This window comes from Rhipicephalus microplus, chromosome 1, assembly GCF_043290135.1.
Source record: "Rhipicephalus microplus isolate Deutch F79 chromosome 1, USDA_Rmic, whole genome shotgun sequence".
Classification (NCBI taxonomy): Eukaryota; Metazoa; Arthropoda; class Arachnida; order Ixodida; family Ixodidae; genus Rhipicephalus; species Rhipicephalus microplus.
This window is the reverse complement of record NC_134700.1, coordinates 69,911,166-69,933,880: the sequence shown is the minus strand read 5'-3', so window position 1 is coordinate 69,933,880 and position 22,715 is coordinate 69,911,166. Positions and strand designations below refer to the sequence as shown.

At 44.7% G+C, this 22,715-nt stretch overlaps 1 protein-coding gene across 2 annotated transcripts in view; it reads left to right on the top strand.

Moving 5' to 3' along the window:
• Positions 1-1,127: 1,127 nt before the first annotated feature.
• Pburs (bursicon subunit partner of burs) overlaps positions 1,128-22,715 on the top strand; it is a 63,774-nt gene continuing 42,186 nt past the window's right edge. For both annotated transcript variants that reach the window (XM_037429607.2, XM_075877001.1), the window contains exon 1: positions 1,128-1,704. In XM_037429607.2, the coding sequence (XP_037285504.2) occupies positions 1,351-1,704 (354 nt within the window). In that variant the 5' untranslated portion in view covers positions 1,128-1,350. The remainder of the gene's footprint in view (positions 1,705-22,715) is intronic.

Below are 22,715 nucleotides of genomic sequence, written 5' to 3'. Positions count from 1 at the left end.
GGCGCACACACATACACGTATACACACATACGGCCACACACATGCGACCGAAACGTACAAATGCATGGGCGTGTGCATGTGCACAGGCACGCTTAACACAAACACGGACTCACACATACACGCGCACATGCACGAACACATACACTAGCTCACACATACAAGCACACACATACTGATTGTTATATTCGGGCAAACATTATATGTGTGTATATAATCCATAGCAAACATGTAGCTTATATTCATCGAAAGCTTTCGTAACATGGATTGCAGTAAATTGCCATTATAGATGAAACGCGATTTGCTTCTGCTGTCAATCTGCTGTATTCGAAGAACACCTTCACACATTCTAAGTCAATTAGGCCGTCAATTAAAGCAAGGTCCAAATATTCGTGCAGTAGCTACGCTGCTTGGCCGCCAATCCGAAGGTCGCGGGTTTGATGCCGGCCGTACGTGGCAGTCGAACTAAGACGGAGGCGAAAAGGTACACAGGGCAAAAGCCTGTGCACTGTGCGACATCAGCGCTCTATAAAGAACACCAACTGGTCAAAATATCTGGAGTTGTTCACTACGGGCACCCGCATAATCAAATCGTGGTTTTCGGGACGTAAAACCCTAGATATTATAATTCCGTGTTCTACTTTTGCTGCATATTCTATCTAATCAATCGTCACCTACACGTTAATCAGGCACAGAAGCACCCATAGAGTCAATTTTAGGGTGCTATCAAGGCAAGCATCCAAATAAAAGGCTGCTTTTTTAATTCATCATTTATGCGTGGTAAATGTTGTTGGAAAGTTGCTTCACCGTAAAAGCACCCCTTTTACTCCCTTTTGAGTGTAAACATTTTACTGTACAGGAGAGGCCCCAACCAGCTAGCTGTTCACTCTGAAAAGAGAGTGAGTAAAAAGGGTGTCTTTTTGTCCCACAACAATAATCATCATCTATATTGCGTTCCATCGTTGCGCTATCGCCCCGCGCCCGGTACATTCCGGTCATGATAGGGCACGGCACCTGGCCGCAAAGGCACGTGGATAACCCGTTTGTGTTCATTGCGCAGATAATCACAACCCAACTGCTGATAACCGCAGGCCACGGCTCCGGTGAGCTACAAAGCCTACGGATGAATGACGCGCATGCTGCGCATCTAATTCCAGTCCACCACTTCACCGAGGCAGTCCTGCTGACATCGCACAGCACCAGCACATTTCATCATCAGCTGCCCTCGTCGACCACATCGAGCGCCTGTTCGGACTTGGATTCGGCGATGGTGGCGCACCGAGCCGTTCGTGCTATAAGAAGAGACGACACATTTCCGTGACCATAGGGCACGGCACCTGGCCGCAAAGGCACATGAATAACCTGTTTGTGTTCATTGCGCAGATAATCGCAACCCTGCTGCTGATAACCGCAGGCCACGGCCCCGGTGAGCTACAAAGCTTACGGATGAATGACGCGCATGCTGCGCATCTACTTCCAGTCCACCACTTCACCGAGGCAGTCCTGCTGACATCACACAGCACCAGCACATTTCTTCATCAGCTGCCATCGTCGACCACACCGAGCGCCTCTTGGGACTTGAATTCGGCGATGGTGGCGCATCGAGACCTTCGTGCTATAAGAAGAGACGACACATTTCCATGGGCCATAGGGCACGGCACTTGGCCGCAAAGGCAAATGGATAACCAGTTTGTGTTCACTGCGCAGGTGAGAAAACGCTTTCAGCATTGCATGCGTTCAAACGAGCCTTGTTTAATTGTGCTGCCGTGCCCTGGGCTGCTGTGTGAACTTTGCTTTGACATAGCGCATCTTGCCAAATTATTGCTACTAGCCGGTGATGTAGAATCCAACCCGGGTCCCGACGCACCGGAAATTTCACGGCAACTTCAACAAATCCTAAAGGAGTTAAAAGAAATTAAGGAACAATGCTTAAATGCAATAGACAAGAAACTGGAACAGCTTACAACCCTGGATAAAAAGACTTCGTCTTGCGCATAAATGGTCACTAACCTACAGAAAGTCGTTTCAACACTAGAACTAAGGCTGGACGATCTCAAAAATTGCTCCAGACGATCAAATTTATCAGTATATGGTATGTCAGAAGAAGCCAAAGAAAGCGAAGACACGTTAGAATTTGCAGTAAATTAAAAGGTTTTCAAAAACACCCTCAAGCTTGATGCTGTAAGTATCGAACGTATTCACAGACTAGGCAGGCCAGATGCTTCTAAAACAAGAACAGTAATTCTCAAACTTCTCGATTTTAGGGACAAAACAAAAATCTTGAAAAATTGTTTCAAGTTGAAGGGGTCAGGATTTTCTATTTACGAAGACTTTTCACCACGCGTACGGGATTTGCGAAAAAGATTGTGGAATTTAGCCTAATCAAGGAAAGAATCTGGCGACAAAGTGGGTCTAATTTATGATAAACTGCGAATAAACGGAGATATGTTCTAATGAGACGAGGAGAATAATGTAGTTTCCTTGAAATCTGCTTCTGTCAATCCTGACACAAAAAACCAGCAGCGAAGCTATCGAAACCTTCGCTCCCGCCGAAACTAACATCCCACATGTCCTTTTTGAACATAAATGCCCGTAGCATATTGAAAAAAGCAGACTCCCTTGAAGCCTTGCTTCTTACTTTTGAGCCCGATTTTCTAACACTAACGGAAACCTGGCTAACAGGAGATATTAAAGATGATGAGATAGCTCCTGCCAACTACGCTATCATCCGGAAAGACCGGACGACACGAGGCGGAGGTGTGGTCATTCTAGTCAAAAAAGATGTTCCGTTTTTAGTGTTACCCGATGTTGCGAGCACTGAGGCTATCTTTCGTAAGCTGAGCTATGATGTGTGCACTGTAGTTGTTGGTTGCGTATATCGCAGTCTTTCTTCCGACTTTGAGAATATACGCCGATTGCATGAGACCACAGAACAACATGCGCCGTCATCAAGATTAATAATCGCAGGTGATTTTAACGCGCCTGATGTTGACTGACACACAATGCAGCATCATTCATCCTGTGCGGATGTGTTATTTGATTTTATGTTATCGTTCAACCTCTCACAAATAGTAACTGAACCTACACGTATGCAGGGATCCAGCTCTTTCATATTAAACCTAATATTTCTCAGCCATCACTTCATAAGCGAAGAAACTAATTTATGTCTTCAAGATGGTATTTCCGATCACAAGATCACATCTTGCACCGTACCCCTTTATGACACCGTTACCCCTCAAGAAATAGTCGCGTGCCCTGACTACAGTAAAGCTAAGGACACTAATATACTTGATCACCTCGCTGATGAATATGAATCGTTTGTTGAACTTTCCCGCAACAGCAGTACCGACATCGATGCCTTGTGGCTCGCGCTAAAAGCGATCAATTCTCATTGTTTAAATAAGTACGTGCCGATTATGAATAAGCAGCCTAATAAGCGTAATCCATGGATTACACGCGATGTTATACACGCCAAACGTAAAGTAAAGAGGATCAGAAAACTGCTGAAAACCAACCCAATAAAATACACACAGCACGATCTCAGCACGGCTATTGAATACATGAAATCAAAAATTAAGGCAGCTAAGCAATTCTACTTCACAAATACACTCACTAACTTTTTGAAATCAGCCCCAACGAAGTTCTGGAACTACATAAACCGGAAAACTCGCAATGATGACGGAACGATGGATGTGGACAACCGAAGGCCTGCTAACCCGCTTAATGACTACTTCTGCTCTATCTTCACGGAGGATGACGGCACACTACCACAGACACGTCCGTCGGAATTAAAGCCTCTAGATCAGCTATTAATAGCCGAAGCAGGCATACTTAATTTACTGCTCAAACTAGATTATGAGAAATCATCAGGACCTGACAATATATCAAATGCATTCCTTCGCAGATACGCTGAGTGGATGGCCAAGTACCCATTAATAATCTTTAACAAATCATTGTCATCAGGGACCCTCCCTAACGACTGGAAAACAGCTAAAGTAAAACCTATTCATAAATCAGGAAGTAGAACCGAACCCTCTAACTACAGACCCAGCTCGCTGACATGCACATCCTGCAAACTGTTCGAACACATCATCTTAAACCACATAACCAAACACCTTGAAAAAGAACAAATACTAACACCCTGTCAGCATTCATTTCGAAAAGGTGTCTCCACAGTCACGCAACTACCTAAACTTGTACACGATGTATCGCTGAGTGTCGGCCTACCGAAACAAATCGATCTTATCTTTTTAGACTTTTCAAAAGCTTTCGACCGGGTATCACATGACAAACTAATTCATAAACTCGAACTAACCTTGGGGAAAGGGCCCATTGTCGATTGGATAAAAGATTATCTTAGTGACCGCAGCCAGTTTGTAGAAGTCAGCCGGGAACAATCCCATAAATCTAGCGTAAGATCTGGAGTTCCACAAGGAAGCGTTCTGGCTCCATTTTTATTTCTTATATAGATAAATGATCTGCCTTGTAATATTCCTGTCAGCGTCAGACTTTTCGGTGATGACTGCGTCTTATACAAAGTAATTGACTGTTATAGTGACCATCTTGCATTAAACAACGCTTTATCTTTAGTATTCAAATGGTTTAAAGAACGGCAAATGACACTGAACGTAAAAAAATCTGCTGTCCTATCAATAACGAGACAAAAACACACATCTGATTTTAACTACACTATGGGCAGTGCCACACTCAGCGCAGTGAAAGAGTATAAATACCTTGGCTTAACACCAACCCATGACTTTAGATGGGAACGCCACTTAAGCAACGTCACCTCATCTGCACTGAAAAAAATTGTTTTTTTAAATAGACGTCTGAGACTAGCCCCCCTACCAAAAAGCTATTAGCATACCAAACTTTTGTCAGATCAACTTTGGAGTACGCTAACGTTGTTAAGTTTCCTTCCACTAAAGAACTCATTTAAAAACTCGAAGCAGTCCAAAGGAAGGCACTAAGATGCTTTTATAATAAATATAAGCTAAAAGATTCACCCAGAAAATTGCTAAAACAGGCCGGCATCCTCGCCTGACAAAACCGAGCCAAGCTTGCGCGATTAAAAATGATGTACCACCTAATTCACAAAGACATAAAGATTGACAGTTCCAAATACTTATATTTAACCCAAACACGACAAACGTGGCACAAACACGCATTATCATTACATGAGCATGTCATCCATACGGAAAGTCATAAATATTCATTTTTTCCTTTAATGACACGTAAATGGAACAGGCTGGATCCTAGCGTAACAACAAGCGCGACGTTATCTTCCTTTTTAACATTGCTTGAAGATCAGCTACATGCTGCACAGTTATGAGCCTCCTGTATCATCCTTACTTCTGTATAACTTTTTTTTTACATCAGTGCGTTTTTGCTCCTGTTTTCCCTTTGTATGCCTCTTTGTTCACTTTTTTTCGCTGTTACACTGTACGCATAATTTCGTTTATCCTACATACGGTTACTTCGTTTATTTTCACCATTTTTACATAAATGTATTTTTTACTTCAGTTTTGCCATTATACACCTCTTTGATCACCCCTTTTTTTACGAATTAGGATGTACTATTATTATGATGTACTATTACGTCTTCTCGTCTGCCTTTGTTAACCGCCAATATTTTTTATGTATAAGTGAATATTTGATATTTGTATTGTCATATTGTAACAATTCAATACGCCTTTCCTGTAAAGATCCCTGATGGGATCGACTGTATGAATAAATAAATAAATTAATAATGATTGACATGTCCTTTATCCGGGTTACATGGCATTCTCGATAGAAAAGTTGCCAACGTCGAGTTTTCAAGAAAGGAAGTGCACGCAAGCCTGATGACGATTATTGTTGTGGGACAAAAAGACACCCTTTTTACTCGATCGTTTTTTAGAGTGTAGTTCTTTTATTGAGCGGTACGCTAGCACATGTTACAAAATCATAAACGCACATGTTCGATAGTCGCATATGTCCTATAGAGCAGTCCTGAGTTCCGCAACAATAATAAAAGTCACAATTTCGCTACTAGGGTGAAGCCATAAAAGGGTTAGCAACAAATTAGAGTATGCCATAAAGAACCACAAGCAGCTCGATACTTTTAGCACGTCTCCACAGCACAAAGAAGGGCACTCAAAAAAACGCATATCTATACGCCGGAAAAGTATGAACTCTACTCGGTAACAAGTTTTTGTGACAGCACGGCCAAAGCTACGTAGGCAGAGCTGATGCACATGTGTTACTGCACCAAGTAGCCCTCTTGTGTCCACCGGGTGCTTCGGTTTTGATTTTACCAGCGCATTCCGCCTCATCGTGTTCTCGCAACAGTACCATGAGAGCCAAGTTAGACCTCCTTGCATGTAAGAATGCTGCTAATTATCATTTGTGCGCCAGCCGCGTGTAGGTTATTAAAGCGTTAACGACATTCATTGAAAAGATAAGCATATGTATATTTGATCTGCCAGAGTTGTATGTTCTTTGAGCCGTAAAATTTATACGATTTGTGAGAGCAGTACGACTTTGGTGGTGGTAACAGCTTCATTGAAAACTGTCAAACTTGTGGCCTGGGCCAAGGCCACTCCCGAGGAGGACCGGAGACCATGTCTCTTTGCTATCTCACAGGCTTGCTGGATGGCCCACGGTTCATCCTAGAGAATGGAACTGCGCAGCGCGGCCATGCACCGCCCGACACTTTCATCTGGGTGTGGGGTGGTGCATTGCATATTCTCAGAGAATGGGCCTAAGTGATGTTGGAATGCAGCCGCACCATTTGGTGGTATCATCTGGATATCATCTGGATCTCCATCTGATTGATCTAATTGTAGGCTTTAACGTCCCAAATTTATCATATGGTGGGTATATACTACTAAAATAAATGGGAATGAGAGAAGTCTCGGTTTGTTATTGCCTCCCATCTACTGCTTCGTATCTATCCATTGTGGGGCTTGGTGGTGGATCAATACAGCGAGATTTTTTGTAAAAGTTCATCAAGTAACAGTATCCCGTCACTCTGTTCCTCTCCGTCGAGCCCTCCCCTGGATATTCATCGCCTGAAAAGGGCCTTTCTACGCGGACGCGGAACGTGAGACCTTGTAATACGCGATTAATTTCCCCATTTTGGTACAACGAACTTGCGCAGGGACGTGTGAGCTGGAAACCGTACAATATGTTACTCTTCCGTCTCTTCGAAGTACATAGTTTGCGTTGGCATTAAATTTAGCCGTGGCCTCTACCGAAACTCTGCCTTTTGCATAATGTCTGACCACCGTCTTCGAATCACTTATTACATAGCGGATACTAGGGCGAACGCTGGCTAGGGCTGTTGCCACTTCTTCCGCTACCTAAAAGTTAGCTCCACGTAAACTACATAAGCTCGGTCACTAATTGTTCACTAGGTTGACGTCATAAAAAGTGCTTAGGCGTCCTCGAGATTTTTCAGTGCTGCCATAAAGGTCTCAAGCACTATAAGGTGTGAGAAGAACTATATTTTGGTTTCGTTCATCATAACTTTGCAACGTAATGTTCAGAGCTATATTAGTGGTCTGCCGTCTACTTTCAAAACTCGAATTGTGACTGGATGGCTCCCTAAATGGTTGACTCTAAACGAAGTGAGATAAGAGAACGGGTGCGGCGCCACGCCTTTTTCTCTTGAAAGAAGAAAACGTGGGCTTCGTTCGGTGCTTGGGTTTTCTGCAGGAAATGGGAAGGCACTGCCGTGACCGTGGTTATTCGTAGGCTTTTTTGCTTCAGGCGGTTTCAGGAACCAATTATTTCAAGAGTTTATTCTCTCCCTTTGTCTGCATGAAGGGGGATCACATACAATTCATCGTGTACGACTGTGTGCTGCACTGACCTGAAGACCTTCGCCAACAGAGTTTTGGGCGAAGGCACTCATGTGTCGGAACAGGGGAGACAGTATGGCAAAAGTGGTGGAGGGGGAGGGTTACGAGGTGATATTGCAGTGAACAGAAGCATCGCGCCATCGTTAATACACAGAAAAACTGAGAGAAGCGTTTTGTCGAACATGCTTCCGAGTTGGCCGAAGGTTACAGAAGTTAGCACAAAGACGTGAAGGGTGTGAAGATAGCAGACGGCTGGAAAGTGTAGCTCCGTAGTTCCGCTTAACAGCGGCTACATGAAAAGCAGCGAAAAACTTGCTCTAATTTCGGTAAAAGGCATAATTTCATTTCCATTTCATTTCGGCTATATGTGCCCGATTGCATTCTCATTCGATTCATCCAAGCACTTTCCCCATTCCATTCCGAGGTCGCAAAAATGTAGAATGATTCCGGAATCATTCTAGTTTCAGGGTTGACACTCCACAACACTGCTGTAGAGTATTTTCCCGCATTTACAAGTAATGCTGCAGTTAAGTGCATACCTGAAGTAAGTGTAGGGGGACAGGCAAACGTCGAGTCCTCTGGCTGAATGATAACTGGGGCAATGCTGAAAAAACTAACGCGCGAAGTCTTTCACGCGACTCTCCCTCAGCATAGAATCTTATAAATAAATAAAAAAATTAATCACAAGGCAACAGAATTCACCGCGACGCCAGAATAGAAATCTGGCAGATTTTGATGTCGGGCGTAAACTCTTATAGCGATGATGCCAAAGTATGAAATTGTCTGAGGAAAGTACAAGGTCAATCAGTTTTTTTAGTGCGTTAGTGGACACCAAGGGCGAAAGCATGAAAGATGAAGCTGACGCTCTCAGATCACATTTCGAACACGTATCCAGCTCTACACATTATTCCATAGCCTTCCAAAGACACAAAATGAGAGTGGAACGAGAGAGGATTAAGAGAAAATCTACAGCAATCGGATAGAATAAAGCGTTCCGCTTAGCAGAGCCACAGGCACTACTGAACTCCTGCAGCAATTCTGCCCAGGTTGGCATCGTATTATATACAATATGCTGACACTTATCCAAAAAAACACTAAAAATACTGCTTTCCCTCTTTAATATAATGTAGTTTTCCACAATCTTCTTGGAACGAAGCCGTCACAGCGCCTGTTTCAAAATAGAGAAACGATCCCTAGTTGCAGGCCCATAAGGCTAACAAGTTGTATGTAAAGTTTTTGAAAAAGCTAATAACACTCGTTTAATACAATTCCTCGAAACAGGCAAATTACTAGACCTGTACCAGCGTGAATTTAGAGAGGGTCGATCTACAACCAACCACTTTTTACGCATTGTGGCTGAAATTTGCGAAGCATTTGTACATAGTGTTTTTTCTCTCTGTATTCTTGGACATGGAAAAACCATGCAACACAACATAGCGTTTCGGAAGACTGATGTAGCTATCACACTTGGTTGTGCGAGCTAGGAGACTAATCATAGTTAAATTTATTTATCCGATCACACACCTTGTGTTCGAGTAGGCAACGTCCTCTCCCGACCATTTGTTCACGAAACGGGAGCAACACAGGGTGTGGTCCTGAGTTTCACCGTTTTAGCTATTAAGCTGAATTTTCTACGTATCTGCATCCCACACAACATGTTCTATTGCACATATGTGGACGATGTCCAAGTAGCTTTTAGGTCATTTAACCTCGCAATATGTGAGGGCAATCTTAAGTTCTGTTTGAACAAAGTGTCTAGGTTGGCACACTAAATCGGGTTCACACTGAATCCACCAAAGAGCACGTGTGTGCTTTTTCGCTAGAAAGAGGGTTCCACCCCCGTCTCGAAATTCACTTGCACGGCTAGCACTCACCTGCAGCGGCAAAACATGAACTTCTAGGCCTTGTTCTGAACTGTACACTCCCCTTTATATGACACATCAGATATGGTAAACACAATTCATAATTTATGTTTTTTCATGCGCCGCATGGTAGGAACAGAAAACGCCTGAATAATCTGTATAAAATCCTCATACGGACGCTCCTGAACTATGGAGCAATAATATACCAGTCTGCAACGTCAAGAGCTTTAAAAATACTTGATTCGGTTCAACGTTTCGGAATTCATCAATGTACAAGTGCTTATTGCACTAGCCCCGTGGAAAGCTTGTACATTGAATATGAGGAGGGGTTGCTAAACCTGCAAAGCTCTTATATGTAGCTTCTATACATCTCAAAGTTAAAGCAGACAACGAGCACCCCTCCCACTCTACCGTCAGTAATCTGTTTAGTACTGCGCTGTTTGAAAACCATCCTTCGTTTCGAGAATCCTACTCGCGTCGTGTGAGGGGTCATACCTGACGCAGTTGCAGATTATATATTGCGATGTGCCTTAGAGCTTGCAAAACATGTGCCTAGTGCACATATCCACACACACTTCCTGGAACTGCTGCAAAAATACACATGTCCCGATTTGTTTCTTCACAGATGCCTCAAAGTCTAATATTTTTGTGTCCTACACTGCGTTCACTCCGCCGTTTTCGCAGGCTGCTGTTCTGCATACCGATACAATAGTCTTCACTGCAGAAGCATTTGCTATACTTGCGGCCGTCAAACACATCGGACTCAAAATACAAAAAGCAGTAATTTACACGGATCCCCGAGCGTGGTAAAAGCTTTGAAACTCTTAAACATGAAAACCCCTTTGTCACTCTTATACATAATTTGCACGCTGTCACAGAACGAGCGCTAAACAAGAGCGCGCCGCCAAACCCTTGCGACAACGGGTGGCAGAAACGCCGCGAGGTAAAAAGAAAAAAAGAAGAAAGCAAACATCCAGGGCTCCCGGGCGCGCGCTCTCCCCGCAGAAGCACGGCTTCGCAGACGATCCTCCTCACCCCACATCGGCGGCCCAGCAAGGCCGCGATTTTTCTAGAACGAAGGAGGCGGGGTCAGACCGAGTGAATCATCCTCCGGAGAGGGCAGTCGAATCGTCTCGCACCTCTCCCCAGCCTTCGTTGCGTATCGCGCCGACGAAATGACGAGAAATTTCTGGAAGGTGGCGCGGAATGTATTTAATCGAGCGGCCGAGACGAGAAAGCAGGAGAAGACGGAAAGTTAGCGCCGGAGCGCGTAGGAATTCCGCCGTGTAGTCGGCGAAGGTTCTGCCCGTAGTGACAGAATAGGAGGAGACGGAAGTGAGCGCCAGAGTGCGTAGAGATTCCGCCGTGTAGTCGGCGAAGTTTTTGCTCCGTAGGGACGGCTCGAGCTACAGGCAAGAGCGTCGGTTTACCGCTATCGAGCGAAGACGCGGGCAACAGCTGCGTGTGTGAAGCCGACGGATTTCCGGCGAAGAAGTTTGAAGCTTGGAGAGTGGCCATTTGAGGACGCGAGGTTTCCTGGAAGAGAAACTTCGAGGGCTGCGGAACGACAACAACGCTGAATTTTGAGTGAGTGATTCTCGGAAGAGTATCATCTCGACTTTGGTTCCAAGAACTTTGGACTGAATAGGTTTTCTATCTCTTTAGTCCTTAAGTGTCTTGGTTGTTCAATGCATGCGACTGCATTGTAGTGCGTATTGTTGTCTGTGTCCGTTGTTTTGAGTGTGGCTGATTGTACTGTGTAGTACTTTGTTTGATTGGTGACGTATTGTATGTAACTATTGTGGAGAGTGCATTTTTGTGTATTATTTTCGATCTGCCAATTCCGAGAATATAATATTTGTTTTGTTTATCAACTCTCGACTCTGACTTGTTCTTTGGGCCACAGCCGGCGTCCGCTGGCGCACCAATAAGGACCACTTCTAAATTGTCCACGCTTTCGTGGTGCGGTTCGGGGGGCCGATACTTCGGCTCTTGGAACTAGCCCGGCGATCGCCTCCCTAATAAACGGGACATGTGTGACACACGCACGACCAGCACGTCGTAGACTGCTGTGTTTTAGGGTACCATGAGATCTAAGACAATCTGACGGCGGACAGCTAGATGCATCCGCCCACGAAAGCGCTGTAAATACGTGCACATCTATCCATGTGCTTGACCCAACACCCTTTTTTAAACGAAAGCTTTGAGCTTAGCGGCTGAGCACCTGGGATAGGCGCACCCAAAATAAGCTGCTCGTTATCAAGCCGTATATCGGCAATTGGTCGTTGGTATTGAAATCACGCCGCGCACAAGTAACACAAACAAGACTGCTAAAAGGACACACACATACCACACATGCGTACCTTCTGTCCGGGGATGATCCACCCAGTTGTGAAAGATGTGGAGAACTACTTACTGTGCTTTACATACTGATCCAGTGCAAGGAATTGGACGATATTGCAAAGAAGGATTTTATTTCACCCACTAGCAGCTATTTTCAATGAATCCTGCCACGTTCATCAACAGGAACTCGCTTTTGACATAGAAGTCGCGTTCTTTTTTTTTTTGAAAAATATACATAGTTTTTATGTCATGTACCCAGGGTTTCTATAGAACGACTTTTGAGCAGAGGTCACAGTTGTGGTGACTGCTATAAAGAAAGCACCTACCTCGTGACCCTGGAATTCAAAGGCATTGACGAGGCATTTTTTCGAACTCCTCGTTTCTATGGTTTTGCTACCACTACCAAATTTTAGTGATACTGACAGCGCACAAGTCAAGTTGCTTCCCAAAGTTTTTAAATATACGTTTTACCTGTTCTTAGACGAAGAGATTTAGGTCCCACGCAGCCACTTACCATCACCACCATTGCTCACGCACATTTCCCTGAATTTGATTGTATCTAAAGAATCATTGCTATTGTCACATCATCTTTCATGGCGCTTTTTGGCCTAGCATAGCCCTTGCGCCACTAAAAACCCCATATAATCATGATCAAACGCGTTCTATTCAGCTGTTTTAGGGGCGAAGCTTCTTATAGCAGCACCCGCTCGTCCCTCGTGGCTGGGCCTTCGTAGTAGTGTGTAACAAGTATTACATTTTGACCTCCAAGGTGTTGCCTGTGAGCGATTCCTTCTGTGCGTTGTTGAACAGTAAAAGATAGGGCTCAATGTACATGCCAATGGCTGCTAAGGGGCAATGAGAGACAGGAGAATACGGCTTTTAGTTAACGCCACACTGCGATTTTTTTTATTGTTCAACAACTCACAAAACACAAGAAAGGGTTGCTACGTTATAATCGGTGGGCGTAACCTCGGGTTTTTAAATTGTTTAGCGAGCGTTAGGCCGCAGTGCCATGAATAGAGTGAACTAGTATATACCATGAACTCGAGGTGGTTAAAGGAGGGAAGTAGACACGAAGCGCAAGCCGTAAGAAAGTGTGCGTGTGCCGCAACTCGTTCAGTCCTTGAAATGTCCGCTGGATGGCGGTGCTTCTTTATGAGAAATATTTGATGAAAAGATGCGAGATGGTTGTACTTGGAGTGTTAAATACGTGGACGAACGGACAAACAGACAGATGCATCGATGGACGCACGAATGGCTGCACGCACAGATGGACGCATGGACGGACGCAGGAGCGAATACATGGACGAATTAGAGACGGACGCACAGAAAAACGTGCGGACTCATGAACAGACGCACGCACGGACGAGAAGATGGATGCATGGGCGGCCACAAAGACGCACGCATAGATGAACGGAAGCAAGAACGAATGAACGGAGGAATGCTTCGCCCCACTATCCATCGTTCACTTGGATATACTGCCATTTCTTTTCACCTGAAGTCGACGTCGGTTTTTGTGAGGTGAGGTAGCGGCTGGGCGATCTTTGAGAATTCCTAGACAAAATACCTTTAATGAGCGCACCGTCCGAGGAATCGATATATTGTCTTCTTGTCGGTGGACAGTAGGAAACCGGTGCTCGTGGCCCCTCTGCCACTTGCACCCACCCTGCTCTGGCGCCAGACCCTTTGCTAGAATTCAGGTGCTGAACCATGAAATGTAGTTGGTTCCACGGTTTGCCAGAGGAATATTGGTGCAGGTGGCACAGGGGCTCTCATCATCGTGCTGGTCGAGGTCAGGCTTTTAGCCTTCCGGGTAGGGTCTGATAGAGGCCCGAACTCCGGTGGGAGCCCTTGCTTCCAGGGTCTGGCTCGCTGCCCAGCGCTGGCGCCGTGTCCCCTTCACGGAGTGGGCTCGGCTCACCGTTGGAGGGGGTTGTTGGATCATAGGCCAGAAACCACTTTCACCAGATGTCATGACGCAGACGAAAGGAACAGTCTGGATGGTCAGATTACTTTATTTATTAGATTTGAAGCAGCTCTCTTATTGGCCTGTGTAACAATGTCCTTCCGTTCATACAACTCTCCTCGCCGTAGATGTGGGTGCCGCGCCAAATAGGTCACGCCCTCCTTGCAGTGCGTGGTGACGTCTCTCTTCCTCAACTGCTGTACGCTTGCCGGGTGTCAGCTCTCTGCCCCGCACCCTCTCAACCACTCGCAATTTTTAGGCCTATTCCTCACGAGCGCATCATCTTCCACGCGCCAATTTTCTCCTTCTGTCGGCAAAAAGCCAAGAACCGGCAGGTGCACACGCTGCGCACACCTCGAGAATCTCGCGCTGCGGACATGTGGACAACGCGCTGCTGCTTGCCACGTGATCGCATAGACGGGCGGGACAGCGTCAAGGCATACTTCCTGCTTGTGTGCGCGCACCTTTCCCGGCTGTGGTCTGCGTTGCGAGGGTTAGCGAACCGATGACGTTCGCTAATGGCGACGTCAACAACGACGAGGCGCGAGCCAGAGTGGCCATACGCAAGCGTCGGCAGTAGAAGACCAGCGACACTGACGAGGTGTGAGTAAAGAACACCGGTCACGTTCTAGAATACAGATGGCGTGCGGGTAACACAGACAAAAAGCGAGCCAAGGAAGCTGAGCGCACACGTCTTCAACGTGTCCCGCCTACCGTGTCTTTGCGTTTCAAACACGTGTTTTGTCGAGGAAACGCTACACCGAGTTTTGCTTCAGACCTTTCTTCCAGCACCCGTGCCTACCAACGTTTCAATTGGGTAAACGCCATGCACACCACTACTTCTTCGCATCCCGTCAAGTTTCCCTTCAGGGAAATGGTCTAAAGTTTTTAGCCGAACTAGTAGCCACGTTAAAGGGCAGTTAGAATACGGCAAGACGATTGCACTGATTGCGGCGAACAGAACGTTGTCATTTAGGGCAAAGCACCTTGTGGTCTCGGTTGCTGGCCTGCATCCTCGTTTGCTGCTGCCTTGACAGCGATGCTTGGGGGCAAGAGAGGGCGCTGTTGCTTCAGCGCTGGCCGAGTGGCGAAAGAAAGCGAATGGTGCGTTGACTAAGAAAACGCTCTTGACTCACCGGAAATACCAGCATGAGAAGGACGCGAGCGCACCCCATCTGTGAGTACAGTTCACTATATCTTTGAGAGACAATGCCGACAAACGCAGCGTCTGCTATCAAGTTTCTTGGATAAGAAAATTTGACTGGTCGTGCTGCACGACCATTTATCGGTCAATACGTAGGCATAGGCACTAAATAATGACCTGCAATGTAGTGAGGGCGTGAGATTTTTCTCGTTCATAAATATATATAGTCGAACAATAAAGATTCTCAGCTTGCGGGGTGAGTAAAAGTAGAGTGTGAATCACGGTATCTAAGGGGAGCCTGGTCTGCACTTTGAGCAGTGGAGCCCTATAGGATCCGGCGTTTTCACCCCCACCACACTACTACCCAGCAAACAACCGAGGGCGTTAGTGGAGCCGAAACAACCTGCTTTGGATGTCGTTCGAAATTGAAACCAACCAGATAAGCAGAGAAGAAAAAAATAACAGCTTTCCCAGAAAGTCGAAGCAATTATTGTAATAGCGAAAAAATTAGAATGTCACTGAAAGAATGACAACGGAGTCTAAGCAGCGAGTGTTGCGTCCTTTGTGTACACGGTAACTTCAAAACATAATCGTTCCGGTGAAAGATCAATGCGTGCGATTTTCCCACCCCCCTTGAGATAAGCACGCGCACGTGTGAGCCTTTACCCCTTCCCCTCCGCAGGTAAACCACGGGTGGGAGATGAATGCATGAGCATGCGTCACCGCGTCGTGACAATCTGGCCACGCGCGCTTATTGTGCCATCTCTATGGTAAGGCTGAACATAGGATACATCCACCGAGATCGTCATCACCAGCGGTAAGTGGTATATATGAATGGCTTGGTGTTTTAATGTAGGAGGAGGTGTTTTATCGTAGCTCAGTGGCTAACGCTACACATGCACAAGCATGAGGTCGGACGTTCGATTAAACGCGCTGGAGTCTTTTTTTCTGAATAATATTTCTTGATTGATTTGTGGGGTTTAACGTCACAAAACCACCATTTGATTATAAGAGACGCCGTAGTGGAGAGCTCCGGAAATTTTGACCACCTGGGGTTCTTTAACGTGCACCCAAATCCGAGTACACGGGACTACAACGTTTCCGCCTCCATCGAAAATGCAGCCGCCGCAGCCGGGAGAAGAATAATATTTCTTGCATTTTTCTATATACATACGTATACATACATGGTGAATTACAGCCGACGTCGACGCCGAAGCCAGTGGGCCAGCAATAAAAAAAGGAAAGCAATCCCTTTCCTCGTTTTACATTAGGAGCTCAAGCGTCCTTTCCAACATATTTCACTTTTTTGTTTTAGGGGCGAAGCTGCATTGTTGATACTTGTTCATTGGCACTAGGCGCCGTATCCACCTCTGATGATGGTGTGTAAGGAGGCCCTGCTGCACGTTTTGAACAGGGTAAGAAAACTCTGCCGATCAGTAGCAAAAGGTCTTGAAAACACGAGAGCTAAATATTATAGCATGGTCCGCGGCTTGGAGTAAAAATGATTAAAATATTAGTCAGCTGAAAATTGCTTCTCTTCTCTCGACAAACGCGAAATACACTCAGAAATCACTCGTTAATACCCCATCCATCATTTATTGGCTGATGTGAACATGGCACGCTCGGCCGTTACAGAGATTGCCGTGGGAGGCCGCGACTTGTCCACGATTGCGTGCGCGAACACTGAGAAAGCCAAGCATTCGAAGAAAAAACAGAAAAAAGTGCACGCTTGACGTTTTTCTTTGTCCCTTCCACACCTCCCTGCTTAGCTTCCAGCGCGTTTGTCACGACAAGAGAAGACAAAATTCAATTGCAACATGCGACAAATCTTTGTATTTTTAGTAACCCTGGGCGGATACTTATTTTTTTTTGTGCCATTAAAGTCGTCGTGAGGCAATAAGCTCTTTCAGTGAATTCATTTTATGGTTTCCTGTAAAGAGTGTTTCAGGGCTTCTTTAAAACGGTGAGGAACAAGAGTGTTGCAGACCACACTTTTTTTCTGCGATCATGGCACAGCACATGTAGGTTAACGAGTTCCCGTCATGACGCCGACAATCACACTCATGCCAACGATTACAAGTGCGTTCCAGAACACACATTGTTTTGCTGCGATCACAGCACAGCACACAGTACACACTGTGTGGCGTGACTATGGCGAGAAAGGTCATTAAGATAATAGTAATCAGAAACGACAGACGCTAAATTGGAAAAGCCACATAGACGAGGTTGGCTGTAAAGCGTCACGTGCCTTAGGGTGGTTACGAAAATTGGGAAACAGAAAAGGAGAATTGTGAAGGAGCTCATTGATAATGGTTTAAAATATGTATGTGCCACCTCATATGGAATTTGGGTGTGTATTATTTTCTGGCAGCGCGGCATACAAGATGAGACAGTTAATATTATAAGAAGACAAGCTTTGCGCTTGTGTCTTGGACTCCCCAAATTCCTTGCAAGTAATGTTTTGTATGTGAAAGCGCGCCTTCCACCTTTGTTAACTTGGTTTAGAATACTTACTGTTCAAACTTTCTAAAAAATACACGATTCGCCTCTGAGACGCGAGTCTTACGTTTGTACTCAATAACCAAGTGCCTTTTGTGGAACGCTATGGTCTAGACTACACTCGCCTCAGATTAGGTTCGTCCAAGCGCTGATAGAACCTCTCATTGTAAATATCTATCATATTAACTCAACAAAGACGCCTAATTCAAAACTTGATATGAAATTTGATGATATTTTCCCCTCTGATACAAAACTAATGCCCCTTTGATATTTAATTATTCAGTTACAAGATTACTTGACTCATCTGTCCATAAACAACGTTATTGCGATGGATGCATTCATATTAAACGAAAAGGCTTGAGTAGGCATATTCCGCACTTCTCTGTACTGATGTTTTCAGTTCGATTACTAAATTTTACGCCTGTATTCATCGCTGAATTATTTGCTATAATTGTAGCACTTCATAAACTTCCTGCAGGCGAATCAGAAGCGGTCATACTTACTGATTCTCTCTCAGTATGCACTGCACAATCTGCAGCAAAAAAATTGACATTATTGGGCATGATTGTAGTTCGTTACCAGCAAACCTGAGAGACTTCCACTTGCTATGCGTACCTGGCCACTGCGGAATCCATCTAAATAAGATGGCAGACTCGTTTGCCAAAGCAACTTCAAGCGGAGCACTCTTACCTATTTTACCTAAGTTCACCTATGTAACAGAACTCAGATATAGAAATGCTTGCTCGCACAATGAAATAGAAAAAAATTTTCATTGGATAAAGTCAGAGACTTCGTACATCCAAGATTTTGCTGGAACAAACTGTGGTGTGTATCTTGGCAGTTAGAAATTACAATCACCAGATTACAATAGAGAATTCCGCACCTGAATTATTACCTACATAAAGCTAGCCTCACAGCATCTCCATTTTGTCTTTTCTTTGCTAGGAATTGGAATCAATAGATCATTTCTTTTTATTCTGACACCAATATTCTTATCAAAGGAAAAGATACCTGATCAGACCAACTGAGAAGCTAGGTTCGAAATCAAACATGGGAGTAATTTTATCCTTCGGAGGGATTACATTAGGTTATAGCCGCAGGAAGGTTTCCTCTGTTGTGTGTGCGTACATAATGGCAACAAAAATATTACCTTGTTAGTCTATTGTTATTAATAATTTCGGCTCCGATACTACCAGGATGCCTGACTTCTAGCTCTTGTAGCATTTTCATACATTTTTTACGATTTCTTTTTGCTTTACACTGAAATTCTCTCTAATGAGTTTAAGTACATAACTAACTCACTTATTGATCCTGCCACCCGGTTCTTGGCCAATCCCTCTTTGTGAGCAAATGCCAGCAAAACAAAAGGCTCATCATTCCAATCATCATCAGACAAAGTGCCCAATCCCCCTTGAAGATATGAGCCAAGATCTGCTAGACAATACAGGCTTGTCCAGTAGATGACGTCTCTTTATGCTCTACGATGCATTTTGTATGACTTGAAACAACCAACCACCAGGTGAACGTGACTAGCCCTCGTGTTTGTTAACTTTGGGCTATATTAGATACAACAAATTACTAATAATGACTACAAAATGAAATTCACAACTCAAAACCACTTACCATTTATGACCAGGAAACATTGTCTCTAACTGCATCTGCCTTGTCAATCGTTTACATGCGTGAGTGGTCAATCTCATGACTGATTTACGGTAATGACGCATGATTCAACGACTTCACCTACAACTCATTGTTAACTTCATGGCTATGCGGTGAACATTTTTAAGCTCATTCCAGAGTTTGTGAGAATTATTAATAGATTAGCAAGTCTGGTGCACTGACGCTGTCAGAGCATTTTGGAAACAATTTTGTGACAAATATATGACATAGACGCGCTTATGGAGAGCTCCGACGTGTCATCCCGACTGGTCTGTGTCTTTTTCATTCATTTCGTGTACGTTTTAATGGCATTTGACAAATTGCCGCTCAATGCACACTTGTCGGCAACGCCAGTCATCAACTGCCGCTGCTTCTGTTACTCATTTCAATGCATTTGTTGTATTTCATGGTCTAGCAAAGCGTGAGTGTACTTTTTTTCAATAGCCTTCCTATTTAGAGTTCTCTTTGCACTGCAAAGAATTTCGTGCATTCTGCAATCAATAACTTTATGCACCAAAGCTTCAAGACTTTGAGATAGCTGATGGTAGGAGAAGCGGTCTGCGCGTCCAAGCTTTTAATTGTATGCAACACTGAAGGAGAAGTACGAAATACCGTAATGTTCACCGGGCTTTTCTGCATACGTATTTGAGTAGAAGAGCCCACATAAACTTAAGTTAGTGGTGAAACAAGGGAAGTTATTGCAACAACCTGCAAATTTGAACTACATTAACAATACTACGAATGAAATGTTAACAAGCAACATTGCTTGGCGAGTTTTGAGGGATTTTGGCAGCAGTAACACATGTAAGGCAAAGTACATAGATAATTCTCTCATAAATAAATAAGTCTGAAAGACAACACATGGTTGCGGGGAGGTCAAACTTCAGTTTCAGTGAAGTACAAATTAATTTGGGTTTTCGGCACTTATAGTGGCTCAGTCGGATGAACAGATGAAATTTCCATGGCCGGAATGATATTCATAGACCTGTGGATTATCATTCGAGCCCCGTAACAACTAGACCACCGTCGCATGTTCAGCCACAGTGTCAGACTCGTACATTCACATTATGTGCTCCAGTTGCGGCCCCAATCTCGACCATGCTGCTCAGCTGATGTATTGAGTGCCCCCTCCTCTTTTTCTGGTGGTTCCACCATGGTGGTATGTAGGTTAAGGTACTCGGCTTCTAATCTGTAAGTCGCGAGATTGAATCTCTGCTGCGGCAGCTGCATTTTGCATGGAGGCGAGAATGTGGTATGCCCGTGTACTCAAATTTGAGTGCGCGTTAATGACCGTCAGGTGGTCTAAATTTCAGGAGCCCAACACTATGGCGTTAAATCCCACATATCAATAATATCAATCTCTAATTGGTGGGTGGTGCACTGAGACTGCAAGACATCGAATTCACGGAAGCGGCTGACATCACTCCCGTTGTTACCAATTTCAGCAGATAGGGACCTATATAAGTCTTAGACTTTCGTACAAACGCCCTCTCTCTGGTAACCATGTGACTAAACCTGTGTTCTCTTTTATTCACGCACATTCCTCTCGGAAAACGATGTGTTAGGGTTCCATAGGTGGTTCATAAGACCTGTAGTCACACAGGTCTTATGGACCTGTGCGCGGGTCACACACGTTCACAAGGCCTGTGTGATTCAAGCCCTAACATGGCACTGACACTTGCAACGAGTTATCGCACCATTCTGTTTTATTGGTGGATTTTGGCTAGATTTTGCCGCCGGCTTCGACATTGGTGACCGGCGTCGTTCACCGTGCATGTGTACGTATCTGTATATGTGAAAACGCAACAAAGGAACGCCATTCTCAAAAAGAGTTTGGTGTGAGGAATTGAATATCCGATCTGTTTCTTGTGAGTGCATGGCGTTTGCCACTAAGCTAATAGGGACGTGATATCCCAATGTACAAATGGCAAACTATTTTTAGTGGCGCGTTCTCCCTGGTGACACCGATCTCGGGAGAACTAAGATGTTTTTCAGCATTATCAGTGAGATGGCGAAAGAGTACATACGTCACTAGATCTTCACGACGTGGTGACGAGCGCTGATGCGTTTATCTTTCCACGGGTACTTTGCCCCGGTGAAGGTGAGGGTGGGGTAGAAACTGACGCACTCACGCTCTTATCTCGCGGTGGGGAGAGTCGTACGCGTTGTGCTTTATCCTGAACAATAGAGTTGCAGTTGCCGGGCGCAAAAAGGTCACTGCACAGTCTTCATTTGCGAAAAAGCTGCGCTTCTCAGGCACAGCGAAGTAACAATTGAGACACCTAAACTAATTATCATGTATGTGTGAATCAGTTTTGTGCGCCATTTGTGCGTGGTCAAAGTGTGGCACATTTTGTTCTGCTTGCCATTGTTCATGTGAAATTCCAACTTCTTGCTATCGCATTCATTGCTACGCCTGTGTGGCAAAGCTGTGACTTCTTTCTCGAACTTTCATAGAAAGACTTGTAATAAGCACCTCCAGGGTAGCCACGACTATATGGCTGTATTCGTTACGGCACTCATAACTATAAAAAATTAAGAATTTCATTGTTAAAAGTGATATATTGTTATATCCTGTGCAGGTGTAAGTGCATTACACTCATTTTCTTCTCTTCCACATTCCACTCTCCAGCAATTCCATTCTTGTGAATTAAAGTTGGGTTTCCAACGCAGAACTACGTTCTAGTAGGGAGGACAAACAGCACTCCTGGTTTTGTTGGGAATTTAAACATAACCTTCTTTTCCACAAGTTTAAGTACACCAAAATCCAGCCAGTATGACTAATATCAATAGAAGGATTTGTGCAAACGAATGTGCTACATCACTGTAACAATTCTGTGGCAGTGCTGCAAAGTATATGATAAAAGAGATGGAACATGTAGAGCAAACGCGGAAAAAGTGCCTTTCGCGTTGAACACGGCTCCTGCTGCGATAAAGAGTGTTCTTATAGAATCCCGTTTTTGCTTCCTCGCCAAAGAAAGCGACACGAAGTGTTGCATGAAGAAAAAGCTTGTTCGCTGCAGTGGTCGGGTTCCGACTTTCAGCCAATCAGCGGCCGAAGAGTGAGGCTGTCGTTTTCTTGTATCTTACTTATCGTTGCCCGCTCCTAAAGAAGAGGCACCGCGGAACTCCTGCTTCCACAACTCTTAAAGCCACGAACCAGAGAAGAAAGCTCTGCTTCTCTGCTATTATAAAAGCCTGTTCTTTCGTTCAGGCGTGTTAAGAATCTGTCTCTGTCTCTGCAGAAAGATCAAGGCACATGGATCGAGTACAATTGCTATCAGTTTAGCGGCTGTGTCGATTAGAAAAAAGGTACAATTTAAGCAGCTCGCCGAGAAGGCTTCGTATCGTGTTTTTGTAAATATCACGAGCTGACGCTGCGACATAATACGTCGAAAATC